Here is a 15,092-nt window from a genome sequence, read left to right as displayed (position 1 = left end):
GCTTCATGACCCCTCAGGTCCACCAGATCGGAGCACTTGCTTCAGCCTTTGGATGCCCTCTTCGATCAAAAGGCCTTGCCCACAGCGGTAACCTCAGACCTCGACCCCACGTCCCTCCGATAGGGACTCATGGGAACTTGAAGGCATGCGGAGCAAGGCTGGGCAAGGCTCATAAGTCAAAACCACTATACCAGAGTCCATACCCTATGCGGGACAGTACTCTGTAGCCATCCCGACATTCTACAGTGGCATCGATAGTATTGTTGGCGCTTATCATCCTCTCACACCCACCGGAATGGACAACAGGGATTGGTAGACATGAACAACAAGGCTAGGAAGCATACGCACCCTTGCCCTCTCACTTGTAAAGCTGTCCCCTTCATCTATAAAAGGGGATATGCTTCCTCCAATAGAAGGATGGACTTTGATCAACACAAAACACATCACACAAAGTCAAGCTGCTACTAGGCTCTTGGCATCCTTTTGACCCTTCCATCAGAGACTTGGGACCAGTCCCTCTCTCAACCATTTGTACCCCCTATTATGAACTATTTTTGGTGCTAATAACACGAGCAGCAATAGACTGGATGTAGGGATATTCAGCTCAAACCAGTATAAATCTTGTGTCCTTTAGCGCACCATCCGGGCCTAACATGCATCACTATAAATTTACTTACTGGTGCTTGTGCGAAACACCGATAGTTGGCACGTTAGGTAGGGTCCTTTGGGCATTCCAAATCAGGCCTCGGATGGCCACCCACGCAATCAGCTGGGTCCTGGTCGCACACGTGCATTTCGGTGACCTAGATTTCATCGTCACACTAGGAGGAGAGCTGGCACTGGCCCACACGGCCGTGCAGTCTCTCCCTTCCATCAGCCTCAGCCACCGAAGGCTTTAGGGCTAGCCCGGTGACTCCCTTGGACCCTAGTTATCTAGGGAGGCCCCACGCTGCATCACCCTCTCTCCGAAAGGCCCTATGCGAAGCACCTCGATAGCATTTCCGTTCAGTCTCCGCAATGCCGCGGCGACCGCTGGCCACCTTCTAGCACTATGCATGGTTTAGCCGTCCACGGATAGCGAGTTCGTGGGGACAATTGAACATGATACGAAGACTCTCCATAGGCTCCTCATGGAGGAGCCAGGATCATCCTCCGGCTCTAACTCCAGTAGGGGGAGCCATCACCCTTCCTGGGAATGCTTCATGGCGCAAACCCCCGAGGGGCACATCGAAAGTGTCTCTGGGGAAGAGGCCACCCCGACAAGCAACCTTGATGGCAGGTCTGGGGAAAAGACGGTGGCCCCATCTCACCTAAGGATGGAGCAGCTGAGGGCCCACAAGCTGGAGATCGATGAGGCCGGGCAAGGGCTTGTCCGGGAGTACGCGGACATCAATCGCGAGATCGAACGCCATGTAGATAGCGGGCACACGCGTGCCATGGCTCACACTGTACACCAGAGGATCCTCACCAATGATGAGACCCTCCCTCACTTCGCTCGAGCAAGCCAAAACATCACTGCTACGACGGCCTTGCTGCACGGCCTTCTGGAGGCCACGACGTCCGAGGATCACCGGGCCCGCCAAGAAATTCGCATGTTGCTCGAGCGTGCGGCGGTGCAGCAGGCAGAAAGCTCGTTGTCTCAACGACGCAAGCCCAACACTAGCCAGCGCATGCCCTCGGTGCACCCCACCAAGGACCCATCCGTTCACCAGACACCGCCAGGCGGCAGGCAGCACACCGCCGTCCCAGTACATCAACGTCTCAGCTACGACCATGAGTACATAGCACTATCGACGCCCGTAGGCGCACCCACGGTGACATAGGAGAGGCAGCCTGCCGTGGCTACCATCCTTGATGCGGCAGACGCTACGACAGCGGCAAGGACCGGAGCCCGAGCCCCGGCCTACTAGGCCCTCAGGCCTTTGGCCGATACATCCTCAACGCTGCCTTCCCACCAAGGTACCGGTTGCCTACCAACATCCCTAAATATTCTGGGGAAACAAACCCTGGGCTTTGGCTCAAAGACTATCGGCTTGCATGTCAAGCCGGTGGTGCAAGTGATGATGATTTCATTATTCGCAATCTCCCACTGTTCTTGGCCGATTTGGCGCGAGCATGGTTGGAGCACCTACCATCCAACGCCATTCAAAGTTGGGCGGATCTGACAGAGATCTTTGTGGGGAACTTCTAGGGCACGTACAAATGCCCTAAAAACCCATGGGACCTCAAGAACTACCGCTAGAAGGCTGATGAAACCCTCTGCGGGTACATCCGATGCTTCTCCTAGCAGTGCAACGAGCTCCCTAACGTCGCTGACGCTGACATGATAGGAGCCTTCCTATCTGGGACAACCTGTGAGTCTTTGGTTCACAAGCTGGGGTGCAGGGACCCACGGACCACCAAGGAGCTCCTGGACATTGCCACTAGTCATGCCTCAGGGGAGGAGGCGGTCAGAGCCATCTTCGATCGCTTCGATGGCAAGGCAAGGCGGGACGAGGACGCTGACGAAGGTGCCTCCAACCATCCCACCAAAAGAAAAAACAAGAAGCAACGGTGCCACAACTCGCTCGTGGCCGCTGCCGACCGTAAGGGTGGCCGGAAGCCCACGGAGGGCGCTCCGAACCACTTTGAGAAAATGCTCGAGGGGCCATGCCCAAACCACGCTTTCCCAGCCAAGCATCTCTACAAGGACTGTGGCCTCATGCGCAAATATTTGTCCAGGGGCCTCAACAAAGGGGAGCAGGGGAAGGAACCTGCCCCCACCACAGACGACATAGAGGAGAAGGACGACGCCTTCCCAATGCCCAATGGCACCCTCATGATTTTTGGAGGATCAACGGCCTACGACTCCAAGTGCCGCTAGAAGGTCGCGCGCCATGAGGTCTATATGACCAGACCGGTCACGCCTACCTTCCTTCGGTGGTCAGAATCTACCATAACCTTCAACTAGACTGACCACCCGGATGCCATCCCACACTTGGGAAGGTACCCGCTTGTTGTCGATCCAATCATCGGCCCAAAGCGACTCACGAAAGTACTGATGGACAGAGGCAGTGGCCTCAACATCATGTATGCCAAGACACTTGATGAGATGGGCATCGATCGAACAAACCTCCGCCCCATCCGAGCGCCTTTCCATGGCGTCATACCTGGCAGATAGGCCATACCACTAGGGCAGATTGACCTGCCCATCACTTTTGGGGATCAGTCCAATTACAGGACTGAGACCCTCACCTTCGATGTGGTAGGGTTCCTCTTAACTTTCCATGCCATCCTTGGACATCCATGCTACGCGAAGTTCATGGCCGTCTCCAATTGTACATACCTCAAGTTGAAGATGTCGGGCCCCCGCGGGGTCATCACCGTCGGCACCTCCTTCCATCGTGCTTACGAGTGCGAAGTCGAATGTTGTGGCCATGCCACAGCAGTCATCGCCTCTGAAGAGCTCACCACCGTCAGGGAGGAGGTCGTTGAAGAAGCACCCGACGCAAAGAGGTCGTCTGGGTCGTTCGAATCGGTGAAAGGGTCCAAGGAGGTCCTCATGGACCCCAGCAGCTCCGAGGGCAAGAAAGTCCACATCGGAACTGCGCTCTCCTCCGAATAGGAAAGCGTGCTCATCGGCTTCCTCCGCGATAACAATGACATCTTTGCGTGGAGACCCTCGGATATGCCAGGCATCCCAAGGGAGGCCGCCGAGCATACCTTGAAAATTCACCCAGGCTCCAAGCCGGTAAAGCAACGCTTGCACCGCTTCAACGAGGAAAAATGCAGGGCCATTGGGGAAGAGATAGCGAAACTATTGGCTGCTGGGTTCATCAGGGAAGTACACCACCCAGAGTGGTTAGCAAATCCCGTTCTTGTGCGGAAGAAGAGCAGGAAATGGAGGATGTGTGTCGATTACACGAGACTCAACAAAGCATGCCTAAAAGATTCGTTTCCTTTGCAACGCATAGACCAAATAGTCGATTCCACCTCAGGGTGTGAAACCCTCTGCTTCCTTGATGCATACTTCAGCTACCACCAGATCGCGATGAAAGAGTCCGACCAGCTCGCGACATCTTTTATCACCCCCTTCGGATCATTCTGCTACATTTCAATGCCATTTGGTCTGAAGAACATAGGGGTAACTTACCAACATTGTATGCTCAACTGCTTTGGAGACCTCATCGGGTGGACGGTTGAGGCCTACGTCGATGACATCGTACTTAAGTTCAAACGGGCTGACCACCTTGTCGCTGACCTCGAACGAACCTTTGCGAAACTCTGGGGAAACGGCATCAAACTCAATCCCAAAAAATATGTTTTCGGGGTCCCGAGGGGCATGCTTCTCGGCTTCATTGTCTCTGAGCGCAACATCGAAGCCAACCCGGAGAAGATCTTAGCCATCACAAGGATGGGCCCAATCCAAAACATAAAGGGGGTTCAGTGGATCATGGGGTGCCTTGCTGCCCTCAGCTGATTCATTTTGCGCCTCGGTGAATGAGGACTCCCACTTTATCGACTCTTGAAGAAGTCCGACCGCTTCGAGTGGACAGCTAAGGCCCAGGAGGCGCTTGACATGGTTAAGCAATTTCTAACTAAACCCCCAGTCCTAGTCCCTCCAAGCAATGAAGAATCCCTCCTCCTATACATAGCAGCCACCACGCAAGTGGTTAGCGCCGCCTTGGTGGTAGAGTGGGAAGAAGAGGGGCACGCCTTCAAGGTGCAGCGCCCTGTATATTTCATGAGCGAGGTATTATCTAAATCCAAAACCCACTATTCCCAAATCCAGAAACTCCTCTACACCATCCTCATCACCAAAAGGAAGCTACGCCACTACTTTGAGTCACACCTTATGATAGTCATGACATCATTCCCCCTCGACGAGGTCGTCCATAGCCAGGATGCTATAGGAAGAACCGCAAAGTGGGTGCTCGAGCTGATGGTTCAGGGCATTACTTATACCTCCCGAATGGCGATCAAATCCTAGGTGCTGGCTGACTTCATCGTAAAGTGGACCAAAGTCTAGATGCCACCAGTAGTCATCGATCAAGAGTACTGGACAATGTACTTCAATGGATCACTGATCAAAAAGGGTGCCGGCATAGGACTAGTCTTTGTATCACCCCTCGAGGTCCACATGAGGTACATGGTTCGACTCCATTTCCCCTCATCAAATAATATCATAGAATACGAAGCGCTCATCAATGGCCTACGAATCGCCATCGAGCTAGGCATCCAACGTCTCAACATTTGGGGCAACTCCTAGCTGGTCGTCGATCAGGTTATGAAGGAGTCAAACTACCACGACACCAAGATGGCGGCATATTGCTAAGAAGTCGGACGACTGGAGGACAGATTTGATGACCTCGAGCTCAATCATATCCCAAGGTGTCTCAACGAAGCAGCTGACGCGCTCATGAAAGCAGCGTCTGGCCGAGAGCCAGTTTCGGCAGGTGTCTTCACCAGCGATCAACACAAGCCCTTAGTGCGCTACACGGGGTCGGAACAAGCCGATGATGGCCCATCTGATCCAACCCCAGGGGCTGACCCGCCGACTGCTCCGCCCGACCCTGAGGTCATGGAGCTTGAAGAGGGTCTAGCGGCAGAACCCAACCCTCTCAACGATTGGAGAATGCTTTACCTCGACTACCTTCTCCACGACACACTAGCGGCAGACAAGACAGAAGCCCGATGGCTCGCATGCCATGCTAAGTCCTTTGTTCTTGTAGAGGGTGAACTCTACAAACGGAGCCACATCGGGATCCTGCAGCTCTGCATCCCCAGCGAACAAGGAAGACTTCTACTGAGTGACATCCATGGTGGGGTCTGCAGTCACCATGCCGCACCAAGGACCTTGGTTGGAAACGCATTTCGACAGGGCTTCTACTGGCCCACCGCAGTAACCGACGCCAAGCAAATTGTACGCACCTACGAAGGGTGTCAGTACTACGCTCAGCAGATTCACCTTCTGGCCTAGGCGCTCCAGATGATCCCCATGACATGGCCCTTCATGGTCTGGGGGCTCAACCTAGTTGGGCCACTCAAAAAGGCGCCCGAGGGCTTCACCCATCTACTTGTCACCATAGACAAGTTTACAAAATGGATTGAAGCTCGACCGATCTCCACGATCAAATCCGAGCAAGTTGTGCTGTTCTTCCTCAACATCATCCATCGCTTTGGAGTACCGAACTCCATCATCACATACAACAGCACATAGTTCACCGGTAGGAAATTCATTCGATTCTGCGATGAAGAACACATCCAGATCGATTGGGCAGCCGTCGTGCACCCCCAGACAAAAGGGCAAGTCGAGCACGCAAACGGCATGCTCCTGCAAGGCCTTAAGCCCAGGTTCTTCAATCGGTTGAACAAGTTCGATGCGCGCTGGCTCGCTGAGCTCCCGGCCATACTCTGGAGCCTAAGGACAACTCTTGCCCTGGGAGGGGCCGTACATCGTCATGGAAGTACTTCGCCTGGGCACCTACAGGTTGAAAACCATCAACAGCGAGGTCTTCACCAACGCCTAGAACATTGAGCAGCTACGTCATTTTTACCCTTAAATAAACGCATGTTTTTTCTTATCAGTTTTTGTCCTTACAAATCCCCGATCTTTAGTGACATCCGACCCCTGCAAATCGCAAGGGGCCGGACCTCACTTGGGGGCTGATACAAATAATACAAGCACATTCTGCAAACACTTCCTACGTTATCTTTGCAAACTTCATCTAAGTTTTTCGGTTCTTCTCATAACAAGTTCTAAAAACTAAGATTTCGAGAACAAGTTCTGAGTACAACTGATAGGACTACAGGAGACCCATGCCCCAGCGGCTACAACCTCTTTGCTCACCAGCATAATCAGAACTAATTCACCCGCATTCCTAGTCTTTTGCAACTTGGGCCATGGGAAGGCATCAAAACCTCTTCACAACAAAGAGGAAACTGAAAAACTGTTTTCCGTAACAAAAGATGGGAAATTGGTTCATTTTTGCACAAATTCACCACTTACAAAGGGATTTCATCATGCAAAGGACTAATGTACTCCTAAAAATCAAAGGATAGATCACTCGGGGGCTCCCCCAAACTTATTCAATTACAATCTCTGTTTAGCTTCACTACAAGTACTACTGCAGTCGCCGCGCCAACCTCTCCATTGGCAACGTCTGGGCACGTACATGGCCTAGTTTGTCTACTGCGGCCGCCGCACCAAGCTCTCCATCGGCAATGTCCGGGCACATACACGGCCTAGTTCGTCTACTGCGGCCACTGTGCATTGCTCCTCATCGGCGACGTCCTCTCGCTTCGCGGGATCCTCAAAGACATAGTCATCTGCAACGATGAGCACCGTGCCGGCGACTACGGTGTCCCTCCGCCTGGATGCCCAGGGACTACGCCATCGTCATCAGCCGCAACCCTGACGATGGTCCCTCCACTAGGACACCCAGGGACTACGCCATCATCATCAGTCGCAACCCCGATGATGGTCCCTCTGCCAAGACACCTAGGGACTATGCCATCCTCATCGGCCACAACCCTGACAACAGCGATGAGGCAGGAAGCGCCTCCCGCTGAGGGAAGGCCACAACCAACGGCGGTGAAATCGACAATGCTCATTGCCCTCCGACGCCTTTTCTCCTTCGGCAGCGATGACCCCTCCTCAGCATAGGCGAACCATGCCATCTCATCTACGTTGGATAACCTCCAGCTCGACATCGTGCTCCAAAATCAAAGGCGGACTTGTGAGTTCTTCTCTCCCTGACAATACCCTCTCTTACTTAGGAGCCGATGCATTCAGTGAGAAGAAAGGAGAAGAGGTGGCGGCTCAGAGGCTGGTAGGGAGGTGGGGCGAGAACTCTTCCCCCCTATTTAAAGAGGGGGCTTAGTAGTTAAGGCAAGGCGAAAGGTTCAGATGAAAAACTTTCTGCCTTCCCCTATTCAATACAAATGCAAAATCAATGCTAACAGAAATCTGAGGGGATGCGCTCTGGTCGACGGGACGTTGCCTGGTAAGCCAGAATGTCACCCAGGCATGGCCCACCACTAACGCACCTCGAACGTGAGAACCGGGGCACGCTCACCTACAGGCGACTCTCCACTTCCCCAGGTAGGACCATGGAATGACCCAACCGATGGAACCTTCCTCCAGGGGGAGCCCAGTAGGCCTCCCGGTTCGATCGGGCGGCCTAGGCAAAACCACCAACAAATGACCAATTGAAAGATAAGCACCCTTGTTTACTTACTTTGAGTGTTGAATTCTTTACCGAGCTTTTGACCTCAGCAACAGCAGAGGCACGGACATTGCTCGGGGGCTACCGAGGGTGCCTGTTTGTCTAAAAACACCCTCTTAGCCCGACCACTCCTTATGTTTAAAAAACCGAAAGCACGGCGTCTGGGAACAGAACATGAAAACAACTGGGCAAACCAACAGACCCTATGCCCCGATGGCTACGGTGTTTTTTGTTCACCAGCATAATCATGTTCATAGTTGCTCACATTACTAGCCTTGGCTCCCACCTTCCCAAAAGGAGTTTGGAGGGATCCACCTGCAGAGCCCCCCTTCAGGGGTGAAGCTGGCAGATCGCTTAAAAATCAATCACAAAAACAAAAGCAGCGATACTTATGCAGGTTACGCCGGCCTCATCGAAAACGTCGGACTTGAACCTAGCTCGGACACGTCTGGTAGGAGCTTCCCATGGCTCACACCACCAAGGTAATGTTACCAACCCCCGCTTTTGTTTCAATTAAACTATACATCCAAACATTGCATATGCAAATTCTTGCATTCCAATGCTTCGTGTTGCATCACGAAGCGGTAGCCGCTTCATTCAATATGAGCGACGCCTGACCAGGGTTCGAAGGCCAGCCCACGAAGGGCTCGAGGCCGCCTCATGTCAAACAGAGCCAGGGGAGGAAAACTGAAATGAGCCCCAGCGGCCTTTCCTGACCCCATTTAGAAACAGACAAGGACATTTCGACCTTTCTCGTTTGATTCTAACCTCAAGCTTTACCCACAGAATCTCCGACGAGGAGAGGCCAACGGGCCACCTGAGACCAACAAACGGCTCGGGCATCTGCCGGGAGGTGGGTTAAGAAATAGTGGAATGCCACATGAGGGCTCTGCCGATCCCGTCAGCAAATGATGGATCCAGATTCCACACGAACATACCTGTTAGCAAGCTCATTGAGCGCGACACCTGAGCCATCAAGGCAAGTGTCATCAACTCAGCCCCTCCGGTCATGAAAACCGAGGATGGGGTAGCGCGCGAAAACACGACCGACCCCCAACAAGACCCTAAAGGGCTCAGGGGCTCGAGCCACTCGATCCAAGATTGAGAGACTGAGGTTCGAAGGCTGTCCAGCAAACGGTCTGGGGCCACCTCGCGTCAAACAAGAGCCAGGGGAGAAAACACAGATGAGCCTCAATGGCCTTTGCCCAACCCACGTTAAGGCGAATAAGGTCATCTCAACCTTCTTGTTCAATCCAGCCTCTAGCCGAGCCCATAGAAACCCCATTAAGGGGAAATCTATTCGAAGGCAGGCAAAGGAGTAATAGAACGCCCCCTGAGGGCTTCGCCGACCCTGCTGCAAAGTAAACGGGATCGGATTCCGTCCAAACATCCCTGTTAGCGAGCTCATAGCGCACGGTCACGCAGTGATCATCAAAGTCCTAGGTAAGAGGTACGACTAAATACAAACGTAAGTTTGCCTCCCTTGCTCCGATCTCCAGTAACATTCGACCCTAGCAACCGCAAGGGGTCGGATCTCACTCGGAGGCTGATAAAGGTATGGGTACCTCCTTTCTTTTTTCGAAAAAACATTACATTAGATCTCCTCCTCGCATCAAGACTGGCGGCAAGATTCAGGGAAACAGACTGGTAAGACCGCAAAAAGCCCATGCCCCGACAGCTATGGTAATTTTGCTCACCAGCACACTTAAAATTTCCCTACAAAACTTCGGGCCCTACGTCCTTAACAAACGAAAGGGTCGATTGTTTAAATCTTTTTTCATCACAAAAAAGAGAAGGTAAGAATCGAACAAACGAAACAAAAATTACGAAATCATTCCCGGGACACAAAAGAACTGACACTTGTTCACATATTACAAATAAGTATTTATCAAGCTAACTACTTCCATGAAGGGAGAACCTCTTGTTTCAGCTGGTCCGCCAGGTTCCGCGTGAGAGGAGCCACTGCCTTTTCCATCTCTTCCAGCTCAGCGTCATCATAGACAGGCGTGAAGCCATGACTCATTACCTTTAGGTTAATCTCCCGATCATAATGGGAATGGGCGACAGCAATGGCTTGGGTGATCCCGGCGTGAAAGGCGTCCTCCTCAAGTTCGCCTACCCGTGCCGTGATTCCCGCTGCACGAGCTGCAAGCGAGCTGGATCCTTCTGGCTATGCCACCCTCAGGGTGTCAGTGACCACTCCAACAGCGGCTTGTAGAAGGTTGTGCTCATCGCTCTCGACCTAGAGGATCCCTCGCACTTCGGTAAGCTCCATCTCTAGCCTGGCAACAACATTCTCAGCGTCCAACCTCTGGCTCACCGCGTCCCCAAGATCTGCTCAGAGGGAGTCAGCCACCCCACGTGCCTCGTCACGCTCCTAGATGGCCCGGTCCGCCCTCTGCTGCAACGCCATGGACCTCTCCTCAGCCTTTAGCTTCATATCTCGCTCCGTCTCCAGCTCTGCCAGGAGCTCATCGGCCCTCTCACTGGCCGCGGCATCCTTCTGTAGTAGCTCGTCCCGCTCCTTTCAAAGCCTGGCGGTTTCCTCCTTGTCCAGCTTCACCCTCACCGACAGGTCCTCAAACATTCCATGAGCCTCCTCCACGTCCCAATGTGCCTCGGCCTCCCGCTGCTGGGCGGCAGCGAGTTGCGCGCCTACATCTCCTCGCAGCCTAGCCTCCTCAGTAAGGCGGTCCCATTCCACCTTTTGCTCACGAAGGAACCGGGACTTGTCCTAGCTACGAGCAACAATATTCTGAAAAAAGAACCAGAATCAGAAGACACAAAAACACAGAAATATGTGAAGAAAGAGGAGAACAAGCGAGAAGATCAAGCAGATACCCGGCTAGAAGGAGCAAGGATTTCGTGCAAGGCACCACTAGCCTCATTCAAGGCATTCAACGTAGCCGAGAACCTGATGTCTAGGTTCTCCCGCTCTAGGCTCTTAGCAGCATCATCAAGCGAGAACAGAGCCAATGATGGGTCCTCGACGGCCATCCACTGGAGCGGCGGCTCTTCCCTCATGGGAGAGCGGTTGCCTCCTGACAAAAGGGCCAAAGGCGGCTCCCTTTGGGTCCTCCCCACCACCATCATGACGACCGAAGACCCTCCGGCCATGTCCTCCTCCATCTAGCTTGCCCCGAGCACCACGGCCTAGACCGCCGGTGGCGTGGATTGTGCCACCCCCTCGGATGCTACCACGGCAGTATCTGACCCTGCTAGGCTTGTCACAGTCGCGGCCACCTTCGGTTGGGCCCCTGGCGGCACGAACTACGCCGCTCCATCGGATGCCACTACGGCGGCATCCAACTCCGCCCGGCCCGCGTCTGGCGCCGTCACATGGGCCGCTGGGGGCACGGAATGTGCCACCCCCTCGGACGCCACCACGGCCACATCCGGCTGCTCCTAGCTTGTCGCGGTCGTGGCTGCCCGCTCGATGACCACCAAGGGCACGGGTGCCACCGCGGACACCGCCAAACCAGCCAACGAGGCTGCAGTGGCAGCGTCACTCCTGCCCGGAATAGGGGTGATGCCGGGCAGCGTGATCTATCCCTCCTGAAGGGCAAGGCTCTTCCTGGGTGCCGGTCCCAAAGGATGGCCCCGTTGCAAGAATCTACAAAACGGAAAAAGAGCATAAGGTTGGAACGGAAAAATAAAGGAGGAGAACGAGGGGAATCGGCGACGTACTCTGAAGCTTTCGGTCGACGGGTATGTTTCGGGGATGAACCCTCGGACCCCTACTCCAATTCATGTGGGCGGGACCATTTCAAGCCTGCCCCCTACTCCGACGCAGGGGGGCTCGTCTCTCTTGCCTCCAGGGGCGTGGCACCAGAGCCACTCCTCTCCATCGGCTCATGGGCCACGGCGCCAGAGCCACCCCCCACCATCCGCTCATGGGCCACAGCATCGGAGCCGCCCCCTCCGCCAGTACCTTGGGGATGGCCTCGGATCCATCCCCTCCCATCCACTAGTCCACCGCCGGCACCCTATGGGTGATGGTGGATCCTCCGGCTCCCATCAGACCCAGAGGCAGGCCCGGCTCCGCTGCCCCCGTGGGCTCACTTCCCTCCGCATGGAATGGAAGGGGTCCTTGCAGGGATGGTGAGTCCTCATTCACCAGTTCACCCCAATCCACGCTGGCTGCCATCTCATCATTGTCATCATCATCATCATCATCATCATCGCTACTAGTCTCCTCTCCTCGATCATGAGCTTGCTGCTTCCATATCGCCTTCTTCGTGAGCTCCCTCGTCTTCTTGTCCTAACCAGCCAGGGCATGGTTTGCTGCTGTCCGGGCTGGGTCCTTCGGCAGCGGAACTGGGCTGTTCTCGAAGAACAGTCCCCTCGGCTGAACCCGCTATCCCACGGTTAGCGTCAGAGGATCAAAAACTTCAAGCAAAAGGAGGAGCAAGGGAAAAGAAAACTTACAAAATCAACAAATCCTGGCTCTGGCCGCATCGGGGGATGTCCCGGCATCGGGTACACAAAGTCAAGGACGGTGCCAACAGAGTCCTTCGTGGGCTCCATCGCCTCCTTAATACGCGGTGCCACCTCGAAAAGAGGGAGCGCGTCATCGGCAAGAGTCGTCCCTTCGAACGACGCTTTAGGGTTCGAAGGGTAGCAAGAAGGCCATTGAGATTCTTCTTTTCCTTGGCCTTAATGCCCCATCCCCATGACTCTGGGGCCTCCAAGATGTAGCGCCTAGTAAAGGCTGGCAAGGGAGCGGTGATGTCGTTCTTAACGTAGAACCATTGCGAATGCCACCCCTTGTTGGAGGTGGTCAGACGCATCAATGGATACACCCCCGCCCGGGTGCTACGGAGGTGGATGCTGGCACACCCCACCGGCGCATGTAGATCTTGCTTCCCGACCCGCCTCTTCACGAGATTGATGGCGAAGAGGTACCGCCACAGGTCAAAGTGGGGATCTATCCCTGAGAACCCCTCGCACAGGGCGACGAACGCCGCAATGTGCTGAATCCCGTTGGGGGTAAGGTGTTGAAGCTCCACCTGGTAATAGTCCATTAGTCCCCGAAGGAACTAATGGGCGGGCGTGGTGAATCCTCACTCATGGAAGTGGGCGAAAGAAATGACATACCCTTCGGGTGGCTTCAGTTCCCCCTCTTCACCAGGCAGCCGCCACTCCACGGTGGCGGTCAACGGGTGAAGGAGGCCTCGGTGGACGAGGCCCTCTAAGCGCTGACGAGAGATATTGGATTTGTACCCCAGGTCCATTGCGACGACAGTAGCAGCATGGGGAAGAAGGCAGCAGTGAGTTTGATGGCAGAGGCAGTACAAGTGCGAGAGACGCAGGCAATTGATGGCGAAGGCTAAGGATGCGAAGGCGAGGAGGCAAAATGTGGAACCCTAGGGGTGAACCCCATGGTCTTATAGGGGCGACGGATGCGAGAAGGGCAACCATCCGCCTCGATCTCCGAGCTTGCCACACGCACCGCCGCGCCACCTCACGGGATACGCGCGCACGATCCTTACCCCTTCCCAAAAAATCACACCGAACGGTTTGCCTTCCCCCGGTGGACTGGGACTCTTTCTCCATTGAGGGGACACGAGTCGCAGAGCTTTTTCCCTCCAGCCCACCTAGGGTCTCGATGCCAAAGGCCCATCCCAACGAGGGATAGGCCCACAAATTACCAAGACTCAAGGACACGAACATCACTAGGGCCTCGATCCACAGTCAGGTCCCAGCCGGGCCGGCACTAACTGAAATATCCCATCGATGAAAAACCAAGTCTTTCAGCCTTATCCATGAAGGGTTCGATACTACCCCCTAGGTGACTCTACTCAAAACGCCCAGGGGCTCGGGGGCTACACCCATCGGGTGCGCTCGCGCGCACCCTCGGGCAAATTAACTCCGATGAAATCAAAGACACCCCCAAGAGATTCTATCTGAATCACCCGGGAGCTTGGGGGCTACTGTTGGGGACCTAACACCGGGGTACTCCAGAGGTGGAACCTGATGTAGACTAGGCCCGATCTTCCGAAAGTTATGATAGTGTCGATTGGTGGAGACTCGACGTTTACGATCTAGGCTTCGAACCAAGACTAATTCAGACCTCCGCAACCATTACACCACTACTCCGTTGGTTATCAACCACACGAACGCGATTGACCTCGCCGAGAAGGCTTTCCTACAAGCGAATCGAGAACACAAGCAAGAACGAGATAAACGCAATCTGAAATTGCAAATAAATATGAGGCTTATAATAACGAGAAGGAGTTCAAGTCTTTATTCAAAAGGACTAATCACCACAGGCGAATAAGATAAAGAATTGGGGCCCTGGTTCACAGCAAGCAGCCTTGGCGGCACAGTTGCAGCAAAACGATGTCTGTTTCATGAGGAAATCAAGAACTAAACAAAACCCAAACCCTAAGGAGAGCGACGGCTGCTATTTATAGTCTTGGGCGTCACCCCCCTAGATGCGCCCCCTAATGGGCCCAAACACGATACACGGTCCAACAGACCAAAAGACGGTGTCGCAGCACCCTCGCAGATTCTAGACGCTGACTTGTTTCGACGATTTCTGTTGATTCCGAAAGTATTTTGACATGAAACCACTTGGATTAGCTTCCTTATCAAATTAGCTTTCCAACCATACATGGATCGTTGAAAACGGAGTCCAGATGCGTCCTGCGTGACCAGTTTAAGACAGACTGGTTCTGGAGGCCGAGGCAGACTCGAACTTGAGTTGCTTTGGGCCTCCACCTCGGGGACTCGATCCGAATTGGCCTCGGACCTTCTTCTTGACTTGGACACCCTTGCTAGCCTCCTACCCCTCCATACCATGTGCCAAACATGGTCATATGCATGGGTGTCATGTCCTCATCATCCTCCCCTTCTTGACGAAAAGCCGTCCTCGGCGTCGAT

The 15,092-nt window shown here is 54.1% G+C and overlaps 1 protein-coding gene across 1 annotated transcript; it reads left to right on the top strand.

Annotated features, from left to right (window-relative positions):
- Positions 1-5,398: 5,398 nt before the first annotated feature.
- Positions 5,399-5,959, top strand: LOC136536780 (uncharacterized). Its single transcript, XM_066528964.1, has one exon. It carries the CDS (start codon positions 5,399-5,401, stop codon positions 5,957-5,959), a length of 561 nt encoding a protein of 186 aa, XP_066385061.1.
- Positions 5,960-15,092: the final 9,133 nt, after the last annotated feature.

This window comes from Miscanthus floridulus, chromosome 2, assembly GCF_019320115.1.
Source record: "Miscanthus floridulus cultivar M001 chromosome 2, ASM1932011v1, whole genome shotgun sequence".
Taxonomy (NCBI): Eukaryota; Viridiplantae; Streptophyta; class Magnoliopsida; order Poales; family Poaceae; genus Miscanthus; species Miscanthus floridulus.
The sequence above is the reverse complement of the archived record's forward strand: the minus strand, read 5'-3'. Positions and strand labels throughout refer to the sequence as shown.

Excerpts from the sequence above, each read along its gene's own strand:
- LOC136536780 (XM_066528964.1), top strand. The coding sequence starts at position 5,399 with ATGAAAGCAGCGTCTGGCCGAGAGCCAGTTTCGGCAGGTGTCTTCACC.